At 36.6% G+C, this 14,961-nt stretch overlaps 3 protein-coding genes across 3 annotated transcripts; 1 reads left to right on the forward strand and 2 right to left on the reverse strand.

Annotated features, from left to right (window-relative positions):
* Positions 1-365: 365 nt before the first annotated feature.
* LOC110673472 (imidazole glycerol phosphate synthase hisHF, chloroplastic) lies at positions 366-8,657 on the reverse strand. Its single transcript, XM_058136602.1, has 19 exons — positions 8,401-8,657; positions 8,223-8,305; positions 8,028-8,122; positions 7,707-7,810; positions 7,050-7,219; positions 6,823-6,937; positions 6,329-6,384; positions 6,195-6,233; positions 5,897-5,995; positions 4,685-4,747; positions 4,551-4,613; positions 4,358-4,440; positions 4,076-4,184; positions 3,922-3,975; positions 2,895-2,982; positions 2,205-2,242; positions 1,764-1,869; positions 1,003-1,169; positions 366-655 (listed from the first exon to the last, which is right to left on the reverse strand). The coding sequence occupies exons 1-19, from the start codon at positions 8,585-8,587 to the stop codon at positions 596-598; spliced, it is 1,779 nt and encodes a 592-aa protein (XP_057992585.1). The 5' UTR covers positions 8,588-8,657; the 3' UTR covers positions 366-595.
* A 674-nt stretch (positions 8,658-9,331) lies between these two features.
* Positions 9,332-10,578, forward strand: LOC110673473 (uncharacterized). The gene is made up of 2 exons (XM_021836621.2): positions 9,332-9,713; positions 10,117-10,578. Exons 1-2 carry the CDS (start codon positions 9,431-9,433, stop codon positions 10,329-10,331), a joined length of 498 nt encoding a protein of 165 aa, XP_021692313.2. The 5' UTR covers positions 9,332-9,430; the 3' UTR covers positions 10,332-10,578.
* Positions 10,579-11,658: 1,080 nt separating this feature from the next.
* Positions 11,659-13,830, reverse strand: LOC110673412 (mitogen-activated protein kinase kinase kinase 18-like). The gene has a single exon (XM_021836548.2). The coding sequence runs from the start codon at positions 13,632-13,634 to the stop codon at positions 12,279-12,281; it is 1,356 nt and encodes a 451-aa protein (XP_021692240.2). The 5' UTR covers positions 13,635-13,830; the 3' UTR covers positions 11,659-12,278.
* Between the last annotated feature and the right edge of the window lie 1,131 nt (positions 13,831-14,961).

Consider the following 14,961-nt stretch of genomic DNA (forward strand, 5'->3'; position numbering starts at 1 on the left):
ACACTAGTAAACTAGATATATTCACATTAGATTCAGGTCTTCATGTTTTTAAGTGCCTGCCGATGGATTCCATCTCTCTTTCTTCGCACAACAAATAAAAGTGTTGATAACAATTTTCTTCAATCGGTTATGATGTTTGGTGCTTCAGCCACTGTGGTCGGTGCCAAGAAGCATAGCGGGCAAGATGGGATGACGTTTGAGAAGTGTGAAGCTCTGCCGCATTCTTTAAGCTGATTGAAGATACTATAGAATCACAGGTGAACGGTTGAGATGGCAGAAAAAATGGGTAAATTGTTTGAACTTTGAAGTGAACCTTCGTATAAAACAAAGTTACCGCAGCTTGGAAGGAATTTATCAGGATATGATAATCACATAATGGCTTGATATTCTATTAACTGACAAGCTCCAGATAGTTGTAACTAAAATAATATCATACAAAACCATTTCAAAATGAAACACAGCTCCAAAAATGATTCAAAGCTATATCAAATTTTTAATAAAAATAGTAAAAAATAAAGAAAAAAAATTTAAGTTTACCGGTAGCTAAGTAAGGACTCTAGTGGCAACATTTCTATATTTCTGCAGCAAAATCCATTTAGATTCTGACTTCTATTCCTTCCTTCAACAAGTGCTCTTTTACAGACTGAATGGGTACCTGCAAGCCACAAAATTTAGAATACATAAGCAAAACACTGAAAATCACATGATAAAAGAATAATCATGCCGAAGCTATTTTTGATCAGTGCAAAGAGTAATAATAGAAACTCTGCGACAAAGTGGATGTGGCAATTTTAAGTTTTAAGCAAACGGATGAGCTGAGTTTGTTGGATAACCATTAATTCAGTATTATCAGTGAAAGTCAGAATGGCTCTTACATACGAAAATTTTAATGTATTCAGTAAAATCATGAGAAACAACATGATAATAAGTTAAATGATAATTGTAATTAACTCCATCAGCAAATAGATAATAATAGTGAACTCAAAAGATACATGGCTATACCTCCTTCCTATGGAAAATGCCAGCAGCAAGAGCAGCAGATGCATTTGTTTTTGTGAACACCTCGGAGAAGTGTTCAACAGCACCTGCACCACTACTTGCAATCACAGGGATACTCACAGCATCAGAGATCAACTTTATTAAATCTATATCAAATCCTTTCCCTTGACCTGAAAAGGTATTAATCATGAGAAATGACAATACAAACAACAAAACAGTTTAATGCATGAATGAATCAAAAGATTTGGAGGACACCCCTATTTTGCAGATAAAACAGACAAACTACAGATTTTGCAGTTTCAAAGAAGCAATGTTGGAAACATGCATCAGTAATCACACATCAATTTTAAGGCTATCCATTTTAGTGAGATAGAACCATTATAATCATTATGTTAAAATCAGCATGTTTTTGCTACCTATTTATTAAAAATGACTTAAAAGTTTCCTAGGATGCACTTCAAAGTTGCAATCAATATATGATTTGCACTTCATAGCTTCAAAGAAGCAGTCTTCAAAACACACATTTGTAGATAGTTGAAGACCATCCATTTTTGGAAAACAAAGAACCAGTCAGGCTAATCAATATGTTTTTGCTTCTATTTTCTAAAGAAATACATCAAAGTTTCTTGAGATGCACTTGAATCAATATGTTTTTGCTACTATTTTCTAAAGAAATACATCAAAGTTTCTTAAGATGCACCTGAAAGTCAAATGAACAAAAGACAATCACTAATTAAATAATACTGGAAAAGAAAAGTCCTCACCATCACAATCAATGCAGTTCAGCAATATTTCTCCCGCTCCCAGCTCTTCAACTGCTTTTGCCAGTTCATAGGCTCCAATTAGTCGACCTTCTCGGCCACCACTAACCTTCAGAAACAGGAAAAACAAAGTGCAAACAGTGTTTTAGTGTACAATGATGAGGTGAAAGATTTTTTTTCTAGGTTGATCAGGCTTGAGGTTTCAAAAAAATAAATGGGCTTGAGCTTGCACAAAGTGTTTTGGATGCACAAGCTCAGCCAGGCTGGCGTTGAGGCCAGTCAAATGAAAATCAGCCTGAATTGGGCCCAAACTAACCCTCATGTGAACAGATATCACTTGACAAGAAACAAATCCAAACAAAATAAAATTAGCACATCTCTTTGCTGCAGAATATGGCTTAGACTAAACTGCATGGAGAACAATAGAAGGAAAATAAGGCTTACCGTGCACTGATACCATGCATATTCTTCTCCATTTGGACCTGAAACCAATAATGAAAGCCTTATAAACATTGAAACCAATAATGAAATCCTTAAAAACATGCCTTTCACCATCTGAGCAGATAAGATAATTTCTCCTCCTCCTCCTCCTCCTCCTCCTCTCTCTCTCTCTCTCTCTCTCTCTCTCTCTCTCTCTCTCTCTCTCTCTCTCTCTCTCTCTCTCTCTCTCTCTCTCTCTCTCTCTCTCTCTCTCTCTCTCTCTCTCTCTCTCTCTCTCTCTCTCTCTCTCTCTCTCTCAGAGAAGTGCATGTATGGCAAATGAAACTCATTGGTACTTGATGAAAACGAGAAAAGACTAAATGAAAGAAAACAAAATAATGATTGCAAACTTCAGTTTAGAAAAACCCAATGAATAACAAGTAAACTTAGCATGTTGCCATTATTAGCATTGATGTTACTTATGCTTTCTATGGTTCAGGCATACTCCATCTCATATGTATCTAACCATATGAATAACAAGTAAGCTTAGGATATTGCCATTATTAGCATTGGTGTTAATTATGCTTGCTAAGGTTCAGGCATAGTCCATCTCATATGTATCTAAACATAGGTTATGGCATGAAGTGAAAAGGGTGGAAAAAAAGCAGATTCCACAAGTACATAAAAAAGCTAGCATAACTAAATTATGTTTACCTGGGTCGGTAACCCTTACAGCTTTGAGCTCCACATCACTAGGATTCTTGAGGTAGACTCTCCGAGGATCAATACTTACAACCACTGCCTGCAATCCAAGTATTAATTGAAGTTACCAAACACATTGATCTTTGTTTTCTAACAGCAATCACTACTGACAACATTATCTAAGCACATTTTTCAATAATATGTGATCCTGCTGAGGGAGCATAAACTTCACATCAGTTAAATCATTATGACTATTATTGCAATGAAAACAAATGAAGTGAAAAACCAGCTGGAAAGTTATTAATGGTACCATCTCTCCTTGGTTAGAAGAATGGTGAGAAAACAGTCCACTTGAATACCTAGGTTACAGTTGCATATTGTACAGTGAAAAATTGCAACCAATTCTTGAAGGGCAGCTGGAAAGTTATTAATGGTACCATCTCTCCTTGGCTAGAAGAATGGTGAGAAAACAGTCATGGTGAGAAAACGGTCCACGTGAATACCTAGGTTACAGTTGCATATTTTACAGTGAAAAATTACAACCAATTCTTGAAGGGGACAACACATAACAGTTAAAATTTCTTGTTTTGATACTATTTTTTGATTATTCAGAGAAAACACAATATGAGGGGCTTTTTTAGAAAGTTGACTTAGAACCTTTGGTTATAGGTAAACATTACAGGTTTTTTACATGCCTACTGCTGTAGATTTTATGCATTTTCCATATCGTAGATTATTTTTTTCGTTGATATATTTGGGTTGCACTTGCACCTGCCTGCTGCCTCTACTATCCTATACAGTTATCTGTTTTCTCAGCCTAAAAAGGGACGAAGAAAGAGAGAGAGAAACCAAACTGAAAAGTCAATTTTACATTATTAGGTATAGTGCAGAAACTACGTCAATTTGGCAGGATTCAGACAAATCAAATGCACTGACATTTATCATTGAAAAAAACAACAGAACATCTTCTTTCAAAAATAAAAAATATAGAAATGAGTATGGGAATGCATATATTTCAAACTAGCTAGCAAGAAATTACCTGATTTCCATAAACTCTAGATATCTGTTCTATGCTGCTCTTTCCAGTCTTTACCTACACGGCCAAAAGCCATTAGAGGTATACAAAAGAAAGAGCATGAGCATAGCCATTAACAAAAATGTTTAAGTAAATTGATGATGACTACAGTGGATACTTTTGTTCTTATGTATTCTTCTGCAGCATAGACAGCATCACTTCCAATGGAAATTTTGTCTGCACCTGACCTAAAATATTCTGAAGCAACTTCCAAACTAGAATAGTACCTGAGAACAAAATAGACTTATGATAATATAACTACATAACTTACTAATCCTTAAAGAAATCTAAAGATTGATCAAACAATATAGAATAGGGGAATTTATGGAGATCAATTGCAGAAATTGTTGTAAATTAAAGAAACAAAACATATATCTATCACATAAACACTAATTCATACCTGCCATTAGCATCTGTAAAATCTCTAATTCCACCTCCAACAGTCAGTGGTACAAAAACATTTTCTGAAGTGCACCTCAAAACCTTCATAGGATTACAAGCAGAAGAAGATTTAGAGAAAAAAATGAGACATCTCAGCCGAAGTTGAAAAGATATTTAAAAAAAAAAAATTATTTGGCATCTACAAAACCAACCTGCAACATTGGTAAATCACCTAAAGGGAAGTCTCGGAAACCAGTAATATTCAGAAAACTAACCTGAAATTCAACGTTAAGATGTTAAGACATAATGTTGTTGCTCCGTAACAGATAAGTATTAAAATATATACCTCATCAGCCCCATCTTTGTAATATTGTCCAGCAAGCTCCACTGGCTTACCAAGATTTCTAACCTGCAAAAATTTTCACCAATGTGAACAATTGCCAGATGCAAATTCAGACCATCTGCCATCAGTAGTTACAAATCAGATACTCTGACTCTTCATTTTTCACCGCTGTACCCGTGTCTACACGACATGACACGGGACACAACATGGAATATGTGTCTGACACATATTCATGCAGTTGGACACTCGACTCGAGTGACAGAGATCTCTCAAGATGAAAAGCATATTGAATTAAATGATAAGTAAACACAAGTTAAAAAGAGAAAGCACCTTGGAATTAAAGGATAGGTACAAAACAAGTTAAAAAAGTATTAAATATTTCGAGAATCCAATGGTTGCATATCACAATTTTAAAGTGGCTGGCCCCTTTTGGATAGATTACTTCAACCCTTTCAGCCTACATAACGCATCCGAGCACCCGTGTCTAAATTTAGATTCATATCCTCGTATTTTCTATTTAGAAAGTTCACAAGTCTTACAATCAGGGATAACAATTAGACAAATTGGCAGCAATATCATTAAGAAAGAATCCAACTAGAGTAGCTAAATTCAACTTTTACTCTCAAGCAAAGATGCTAGTCCATCAGCATAAAGAAATGTCACCACAAGGAAAGTAGTTCTCACATCACAACAAATAAATTATTCCAACTATTACAGCTCTCATTTTTGTGCAAGAACAACAATCCATCAAAGTTGAGTCAAGGCTACCTTAAGCAATGAAGTTGCGTTCCTTGTCCAAGAAGGAAAATCTCACATAGAAGCAGTTAAAGCATTTAACAAGGTGAACAGAAAGGCACAAGGAGCATTCAGTATAGCACATCATGTGTGTGCACCTCCACCACCTTCTTTTATTTAGTTTTTGGTGGTGTGGGGGGTATCATGAACAAATTTGGTGTTTTTTCCAGTTATGAAGATTCATAATGTTTATGGCCACTATTTTTTCCACCTAACCAAACCATAAGATCTGCAATAGATCAAACACTACTCAACTCAACTCAACTAAGCCTTTATCCCAAATATGTGGAGTCCGCTATGTGGATTCGCTTTCTCCACTTTAAACAATTTTGGGTTAAACCCTCAGAAATGTGCAATAGATCAAACACTAAAACCACAAAATTCTGTAACAACTCAAACTAATAATTTTTTTAGCCATACCTCATTTTCTTTTGTGTGTTCTCTTACATCATACTGGTCTCCTTTGGTTACAACAAGATCTCCTTTATCATTTGTCCTCACATCAAGACAAGCAATTACCTGAACAGAAGCAATATCACTAAGTGTAGAACCTCTTTAACAAGCATATCAAATTCAATGATAATAGTTAAAATTTAAAACCACAAAAAGACACTTCAGCTCAATTGAATGTATGTGACGAAGAAAACTTTAAAAAAATTATCAAAAAGGAAAGATATTTAAAACAACTTATATAAAATTTAAATTTAACAAGTATTACCCTCTTTGCAAGTTTTGATGCCTTTCCAGCTGTAGGCTTCTGTCTTCAAATGAAGTTTTCATTTCATTAGATGGTCTAATAAAGAAGTCAAAGAGACATATAAAGAACAAAGATTTCAATGCTGCACAGGCTACCTTTGTCAGAGATGACTTTGGAAGCAAAAACCTTCTCAGTACTGAAAGACCAACATCTGTAATATTCATTTCAGGCACTCACAATGTCAGGAATAGGTTAATCTTAACAACAACATAATGCAGTGCACTCCCATTTGAATAACTTTCCCGCTAACCCTCACAGAAAGCAAAAGAAGAGGGGGTGGGGGGCAGGGGTTGTAGGTGGGTGGGTTATATAGAGATAGGGAGGGGAAAAGCAAAACTTTAGAAATCTTGCACACCTTTTCTGTATTCACATATGTTGCACATTAACAAAAGATTCAAACATTATAAAGGAAGAAAGTTTCTGGCAGTAAAGACTCAAGGAGAAGAAATTTTCCCTTATACAACCTCCCCAAAGAAAAAGGAGGACAAATACAATTTTCCTGATTATCTATAGTGCATCAATGAAAAATTTTAACATTTTGGAAAACTTTATGAGAACAGAAAAAAGAAAAAAAAAAGCATCTACTTGCCTCCACTCTTCTCTGGATGGAACTGAACTGCATTTACATTCCCCCTTCTAACTGATGCTATGAAGTCCTCACCATAATTGCAGGTAGAAGAAATCCACTCTTTATTTTCATGAGACTGCAAAAGAATATAGAAGGCTTTAGATCTCCAGATCTGTGCAAATTCAATGTGCGCATATGTAATAGCCTCATTCACAAAAATTGGAAGGATAAGGAAAGGAAGAACACACTGGCATGGCACGGTAAGAGTGAACAAAGTAAACATGGCGATTTCCAATATCATCCAAAATTTCAGTTTCTTTTGCAATTTGCAAAGCGTTCCAGCCGATATGGGGTACTCTGAAACCCTTAGATGAGTCAAAACGCCCCACCACACCAGGTATCAAGCCAAGACCATTCACTGAGACACATATACAACTAAAATTTCAGACATCAAAAAACTAAAAGGAAAAGTAGAGAAAAGAATGGACTCTTATCAACATATGATTTTTGACAGTCTGCTGTACCAATTCAGTGACAATTTGACGTTAGACCCTCTATATATTTAGCAAAAACTATTTGATTAATTTTTCTTCACCAAATCTCCATCCCTTAACCTTTGAACAGGCATCTTTCTAAAATATCTTATCTATTCTAATAAGATGCAGAAGAAGATGATTATGATGATGACATACCAGCATTGTGACTAAGTATGATAACAAAATAAGAGATCAACCTTAACTTAAAAAGATGAAAGCACTAAATTAATTCCTATCTTTTCATGACAAATTGAAGATAATTTGGTCATCTGAGTGACAAAAGAATATACAACAAGAGAAGTGTTAGCATCATCCTACACTTCCGCAACAACATCATGCAGGTTAATTAAGGAGACATGAAACACTTGCCTGGACCATTCTCCTCACTAGACTCGAAAAGTAGTTGAAGTCCTAGACAAATGCCTAAAAATGGGCGATCCTTCTCAATATAGGTACAAAGTGCTTCGGCCATCCTGCAAGAATCAAGGGCAAAACAACAAAAGTAACCGAAAAGTTTCTTCAACACGTCAAAATCTAATTTTATATTGCCATATGGAAAAATAATGAAGATACATTCTCCAATAATTACCCCTGGAGAAAGTGCAAAGTTTAGAATCGCCACCAAAAATTGACTTAAACTCAAAAGTTTAATGCACAACAATTGTACAGAGAACATCATCTAGCACATACCCGGTCTTGTTAAGGACATCCATGGCAGCCGCAAAAGCCCCTACACCAGGAAAAATAAGACAGTTTGCATTCAGAATGTCCGCCGGAGTTTGCACCTGCGTCGAGTTACTCATTGAAATGACACTATCAAGATGCATAATTGAAGAGCTGAAACTTATGGTTAAATAGCTATTCAAACAATTGAAGAAAGCGTACGTCTTTGATTTCAAAGCCGAGATGGCGAATGGCATTTCTCACGCTACGGACATTTCCGGCGCCATAGTCGAGCAGAGTCACTGCTGCAAAAAGAGAAAACAAGCAATGATCGTAATCACATGTAAAAAGAAAAGAGTATACGAAGATGAATGTGTAGATAGCTATAAAGAAATGGGACCAGAATCGGCGGTAGAAGAGGCCTGGACTGAGAGATTTCTTGGAGGCTTGAACTTTGATCGGCGGAAGTCAATATTATAGAAACTTTTGGACAGTGAAATGAGAGAAGACGAGGACAAAGATGAAATTCTGGAAGGTTTCCAAGAAGAACAAGGAGGAGGCAGAGAAGCAAATGACGCCGCCTCCATTGCAGCTAAACTGCCGTCTCTGTTCCAACTGGTGTACAGTATCAAACTAGCAATTTAGCACTAGTATTTCAAAGAATCGAGCTGAAACCAAAACGACATCGTTTAGGTGTAACGAGTACCTCGCGAGAAAGAGATATATATATATATATATATATATATATATATATTATTTTTTTTTAATTTAAAAAGAAATAAAGATTTGTCAAACTTTTTTTTTTCTTTTAATCAGAAGGATTTGTCGCCTTTTCTCTTACTTTCTTCCTTCCTTTTTTTCTTTCCTCTTACTTTATTTGGTTAATCATAGAGCATATTTTCTGAAGTTTGGAGAAGTTACGGAGAGTGTGCATTAAGATGGAAGTTTCACTGTTATAATTTCCTCTTCCTATCCTTTATAAAATTAAAAATATTATAAACTTAAAATATAAATATATGAGTTATTTTATATGGGTGTTTCATATTGTATCTTAAACAGATTGAATTTTCAAACAGTCAGGGAAAAGCCAAAAAAGTCTGGTTCCCTTGTGCGGGCTTTCGTATGCAAATCTAAGTTCTTCAACACTGAACTAAACATTTGAAACTGAACTTGCAGGTTATTCGAATTGTCAATTCTTAGTAAACGTGCACCAGTTGATTTCCCACAGTTGAAGATATTCTTTGCTACCTTAGGTCATGGAAAGTATAATATTCTTTAACTAAATTTTAAGTATTGAAAACTACATACCACGGAACCATCCTCTACTTTAGGCTTACTTTTTTTATCTCCTTTTTCATTCCATTAAGATCTCTGTAAATTCTCTGAAAGGGAAAATTAAAAAAAAAGAAAATTGTTGGCAGGTTTCAGACATGATTAGTGTTTTGTTTTCGCTTTTGTTTGTTGAAATGGCACTGATTCTAGCCCTTTTGTTTAGAACCCCTCTAAGAAATCTATTGGTAGTAGGGATAGATAAGTTGAAGCGAGGAAGAGGTCCATTGGTGGCAAAAACTGTCGCAGCGACCTTGCTTGTGGTGTTTAGTGCTATCTTGTATAGTGTAATGGAAATTCGGAAACGTGCTCTGGAGGCTGGTGTGGTTAATTCAACTGATGAGGTTCTCATGGCAGAAAGACTTTTAGAAGCATCTCTAATGGGTAATTAACATTTCTAATCAATAGTACATCTTAATGAGGATTGGTGCTTAATGTATTTGTTTTGAGTTTCTAAATTTACCGATAAAAAAAACTTCAAGCTTGAGAATAGCTTTTTAGAATATGAGTCAATCCTGTACTGTTTTATTGCTCAGTGGTCATGTGTGAAAAGAATTGCTAATTGCACATTTCTTTAGCTGTTGTTTACAAATAATGTTCTGGAATATTGAAGGCTATAACATTTTAAGGAATTTTCTTTTATCCAACAGGTGATTTTTTCTTGTAAATATCTTATGTTGAGCAAACTCTCTCTCAACATTTTTAATGCAGAGATCAAATCTTTTCTTTTCTTTGTTTTCCCCCCATTAAGAAGTTACAACAACTGATATTCTTGATTACTTGGCAGGGTTCTCTCTATTTCTTGCAATGATGGCAGATAGATTGCACTACCATATGAAAGAACTTTATCGCTTAAGGGAGGAGCTGGAACAGGTGAAAAAATCAAAACAGGAATATGGAAGTAAGGAAAGTTGGAGAATGGGGGAGAATGAAGGGGGAAAAGTGAAAGAGCCAGAAACTGTCTCCAAAAGAAAGGCAAGGACACCATTGAATGCTGGATGAGAAATCATAGTGGCTTAAAAGAATCAAGAAATGAGGCCTCTGTGTGTGTGTGTGTGTGTGTGTGTGACTGTCCTAATTGCAGGAAATATGTATATTTACATTTGATGCATAGAAATTGTACCTAAGAACGTGACAATGCCAGATATCATAATAACACGAATAATTCCCAATCGTATAAATCTACTTTCTTTCTAATTCGTGATTGGAATCCTACTGCATTTATGTGTTGGTGAAATTGCACCATTGTCTGAATTTAAGTATAGAAGTTGGTAGACAATGTTTTCACCATTTAAATGATCTTTTTCTATACACTCAATCATTTTATTACGAGTCCAATATTGACTTCATTTTATTGACAAATCGTTTAATAGTCCAAGAGGGCAGCACAAACTGAAAGGAGAACGACCCATGCACGGGTCAAATTAAGAAAAATTTGACAGTCATGGAAGTTTACATGAATGGAACCTGTCAAAAGTTGCAAAACAACAATTCTTTTAACTAGAAAACTTGATGCGTTTGAAGTAACTTGTGTAATTGCAAGAAATGGTAGAAAATCAAGCTCCATCATAGAACAAGTTGAGCATAAAATATAATCACAGTCAACCAGAGATAATTGTTTCAAGGGATAGATTCCGTTCTCATGTTCTGGATTTGCAGAGCACATTCCAAATTTGTTCTTCTCATTTGCCTTTCAGATATAGTCAACTAGAAGTAATCTTTCTGATCATTAAAGGCTACTAGTTCTTGGTCGTAATTCATTGATGTCTCCTCCACTTGCCTCAACTAAAGTAGTTGACTTTCCCTCTTGCCTAAACAAAGTCTCTTCTTTTCACATTGGATGTTTTATCATCTTAATAGCCATCGGCTTATTAAATAACTTAAGACTTTATTTAAAGTCAAAGCCTGCTAGATCAGAACATTAAAGAGGCTTTTTTTTAATCCTTCCATCCAAAGATTAGGAAATTCTTGCAACTCATGCCAAAAGAGCAGTAGTTGAGACGAAATGATTTATAAAAAAGAACGTTCAATAGCCTCGTAAGGTCGAGATTTCTTGATAGGGAAACACAGTTGCCTTTTATCAGTAAGCCAGTGAGAAAGAATTCCTTATGTGAAGATGAAACCTTCTTCAGAGTTCCAATATTATTTATAGTAATTAGGATTTTGAGCCCATCTACTAATGCCACTCAATTTTTATCCCAATATAAATGTGAATGAAGTTATTCAAGATCTATGTAAAGCGATGAGTGCAATAATTATTGCCAAAAATGATGAATAGTATATCTCTCTTATATTTTTCAAAATAAATAATGTGGGATTTAATCCATTTTGGGTGATAAATAGGACCAACATATATTGATTCTTTCACATTACATGCATATAATTATGTACCCATCTTTTTAAAAGTGGCGAGTCCTATCTAATAGGGATCATATCCTATGAGGAGACAAGCCAACCTTTCTTTTTTTGTTGCACTGGAAAGAAGGGAGACAAACCAACTAATCGCCTTTCTTATAGTTCTCCAGTGGGAAACCAAGTCCTACATCTTCACCTGACAAAGAAAAAGTTAGGGCCACTAGAACACCCGATAAGTGGAGCCACCAATGGTGGATTTTGATGTTCAAAACTTTCATTATGAAACACCAAATCAAGGTCCACACTGGGTGGTTCAAGGCGAGCTGTGGAACAGACAGGTACTCTTGCCTTATCAGGTCCCATACGGGCGAACTCAAGTTGGACCTGGTACCAGTGGAAGGACTTGGATGCCTACTTGGTCTCAATTGACCCTCGAAAGGGCAGCAAGCCGACGTTGACTATGTAACATCTACCTAAAGTCTTCTCTGTTTGCACTACAGGCTTCTGAACCAAACCCAAGATTGACCAATTAGAGGACTTCAAAGTTCAAAATCATCAACCCTTTATCCAAAACAGAGGAATCGGCATCTGTATCTACCGGTCATCTCTGCTCAACCGGAAAAAACAAAGGGAGCTTAATTTTAGCTCGTCAATGAAAATTTTTGCCAAGAACAGATAGCTAAAACAAAGGACAAGTATGAAATGAGATGGGAGAAAACAAGATTTATCATTATCTGTCTCAAAATTGTGATTTTCTAATACAAAATCATATCCTTCACTAATACTAACATTACTATTACTACTGATGTTTTCATTTTCAAGAAAGAATTCCATTAGCAAATCTTCATAAAAAAGCAAGCTTTCAAGCTCTTGTTCATAAATAATTGAATCTGAGGCCAAGAATGCAGTTGGAACTGAAGGTGTATCCACCGAGATCACATCCCTCCCCTCGAAATTACTTCTAACTCTAATCCACTCATCCTCTTCCCAAGTCCAATTGGGTATATCCACAGGGCAAGTACATTCAACCAACTTCTTGATTCTCTCTGCCGGAGAATTCGAATTCGAAAAACCTCCAAGTGTTGCTTCCATTGAATTCCAGAAATCTTGATCCAGTACACAACTTGGAGAAGTCATTGTAAACTCCTCCACTTCCTTTAACTCCACGTCCAAATCATCAAGAAATGGATGATCGAGTAATTCTTTAGCCGTCCATCGCTCTTTTGGATCTCTCCTTAAACACTTGCTCAAGAAATCCTGACCCTTCTCTGTTAACCAGCTGGGAAACTTAGGCACCTCACTGGAGAACCCAATCTGATACAGAGCCGATACTGGGTCATTTTGATGCTCTGTCCATGGGATATTCCCAGTTGCCATCTCTATGATTGTGCACCCCAAAGCCCACAAATCAGCTGGGAACCCCTGCTCTTCTCCACGAGCCACCTCGGGAGCCATGAAAGCCGGTGTACCAGAAAATTCTGACATGGCACCAGCAACCTTCTCAACAAATTTAGCACAGCCGAAATCGGCAATTTTCGCTCCTTCTTTACTTACCAGAACATTCTTGCTCTTGATGTCACAATGGGCCAAACCATTTGTATGCAAGTACTCCAAGCCTCGTAAGATATCGCGTGTGTATAATCTTATCATAAGCTCATCTAGCTGACCTCCATGCCTCTGAATCGCATCGTGGAGGGAGCCGCCGGGGACGTACTCCATGCAAATATTGTACATAGGCTTACTTTCTTCGTCTGTAATATCAAAGCCCAAGTACTTGACTACATAAGGGCAACTTAGTTTAGATAGGTAGTATTGTTCTTTTTGCAGGAACATAGACTTAGATGGCTCTGTAGACTTAACCGCAAAGAGCTCACCGGAGGAAACCGAGGTGGCTAGCGAGACAGTGGCGGTGGAGCCACGGCCGATGACAGGCCCTCTAGTCCACTCCATATCGGAGAGAAGAGAGCACACAAGAAAAGAGGAGTGAAAAAGTGCAAGGAGTTTGCGTTTTAGTCGGGGGGATTTGGCTATTTAATATGTGCGCATAACATATATGCGACTTGTCGTTTAGATTTGGGGTCTACTACATCGTACTCAAAATGGGAATTAACTATTTTTGTCGCCCAAATCTGAAGTGTATTTCTTGTTCATTTGGCCAAAGTTAAGTTGGCATTGTTCCTTGGTGAGAGTGAACCACGTGGCAAAAGGAGGGAAGACTTTGACAGCTTGGCCGCTTATGGGCGGTCGTTTATTAGGCCAAGATTTGGATAAAGCCATCCGCATGGAGGTTGAAGACATGTGAACATGTGGCAAGGGAGCGTGATTAGTGGGTAATTATGAGGAATACTCACAAATTAGAGGAGTGGTTTTTGCGGCGGCAAAGCCAAATTACGTGGACCGCGTTTGCAAACTTAACTTTTTGTTGGCATTTGCCAAAGCTGTTTACCATAACAGCTCTTTCGCAATCACGTTATCTAAACATACTAATTAAAGGTTAAATCAAACTATAAAGTATAATCAATCTTAGACGTTTTCCATATCTTTTATTATCATATAACAAAAACTGAATAAACTTAGCATCATCAATAACATATAATTTGTCGATTAAGTATGATTAACGCTCTAAATGAGAATTTAATTTCCTAAACACGCACTGGAACCTAACTTTTCAACGTGAATTTGGGAGCTGATTAAAATTCCATTAACAGACAAAAAAATGTAGTATGACTCTTGTGGAAAAGCCCGCAGGCAAAGGCTGAGGCTGCAGGCGTTTCGATTTTTGATTTGGGGAATCATTATCAAACAAAAGTAGTAGGGGGACATCTGCCACAAGAAAGCATAAATTATCAAGGAAGAAAAGACTCACGCAAGTTTGTCTCTGAGATAACACAACACTAAAACACAAGTTAAAAAAGTTTGTTCTAATTTGAACATAGTGGCGGAAACAGGGATTAAAATTTCAGGCATAGTTTTGAGTGATCATCAAGCAAATCCCATTAGTGGAAGGTGATATGTCCTGCAATTCCCCAAATTCTCATTTTCTTTCCATTTTTTTGCCTGCTTTTGATCAAGACAGTGGGGCCATCAATTGCCCTTTGCAGCTAGTCGGTGCCAAACACACCACCTGCTCCCCCCTCCCCGCACTCCCCTTTATTATGGATGCAAATTTCAATCCCACCCCTCTTCCATCTGTACAATATAACAGGCAAAACGTGTCTGTTAGAGTCTTCCATTTTGTCTAATCTTGAATAGAGATAGTAACAGGGTACCTGCGAAA

This window comes from Hevea brasiliensis, chromosome 15 (assembly GCF_030052815.1).
Source record: "Hevea brasiliensis isolate MT/VB/25A 57/8 chromosome 15, ASM3005281v1, whole genome shotgun sequence".
In the NCBI taxonomy this organism is placed as follows: Eukaryota; Viridiplantae; Streptophyta; class Magnoliopsida; order Malpighiales; family Euphorbiaceae; genus Hevea; species Hevea brasiliensis.

Bases quoted from the DNA above. Each gene is read 5' to 3' on its own strand.
- LOC110673472 (XM_058136602.1), bottom strand. From the start codon at position 8,587: ATGGAGGCGGCGTCATTTGCTTCTCTGCCTCCTCCTTGTTCTTCTTGG. The intron at 8,306-8,400 runs GTCCCATTTCTT...CTCTTTTTGCAG, and splicing joins CTCTTCTACCGCCGATTCTG to CAGTGACTCTGCTCGACTAT. The intron at 7,811-8,027 runs GTATGTGCTAGA...TGATTCTTGCAG, and splicing joins GATGTCCTTAACAAGACCGG to GATGGCCGAAGCACTTTGTA.
- LOC110673473 (XM_021836621.2), top strand. From the start codon at position 9,431: ATGATTAGTGTTTTGTTTTCGCTTTTGTTTGTTGAAATGGCACTGATT. The intron at 9,714-10,116 runs GTAATTAACATT...ATTACTTGGCAG, and splicing joins TTTAGAAGCATCTCTAATGG to GGTTCTCTCTATTTCTTGCA.
- LOC110673412 (XM_021836548.2), bottom strand. From the start codon at position 13,634: ATGGAGTGGACTAGAGGGCCTGTCATCGGCCGTGGCTCCACCGCCACT.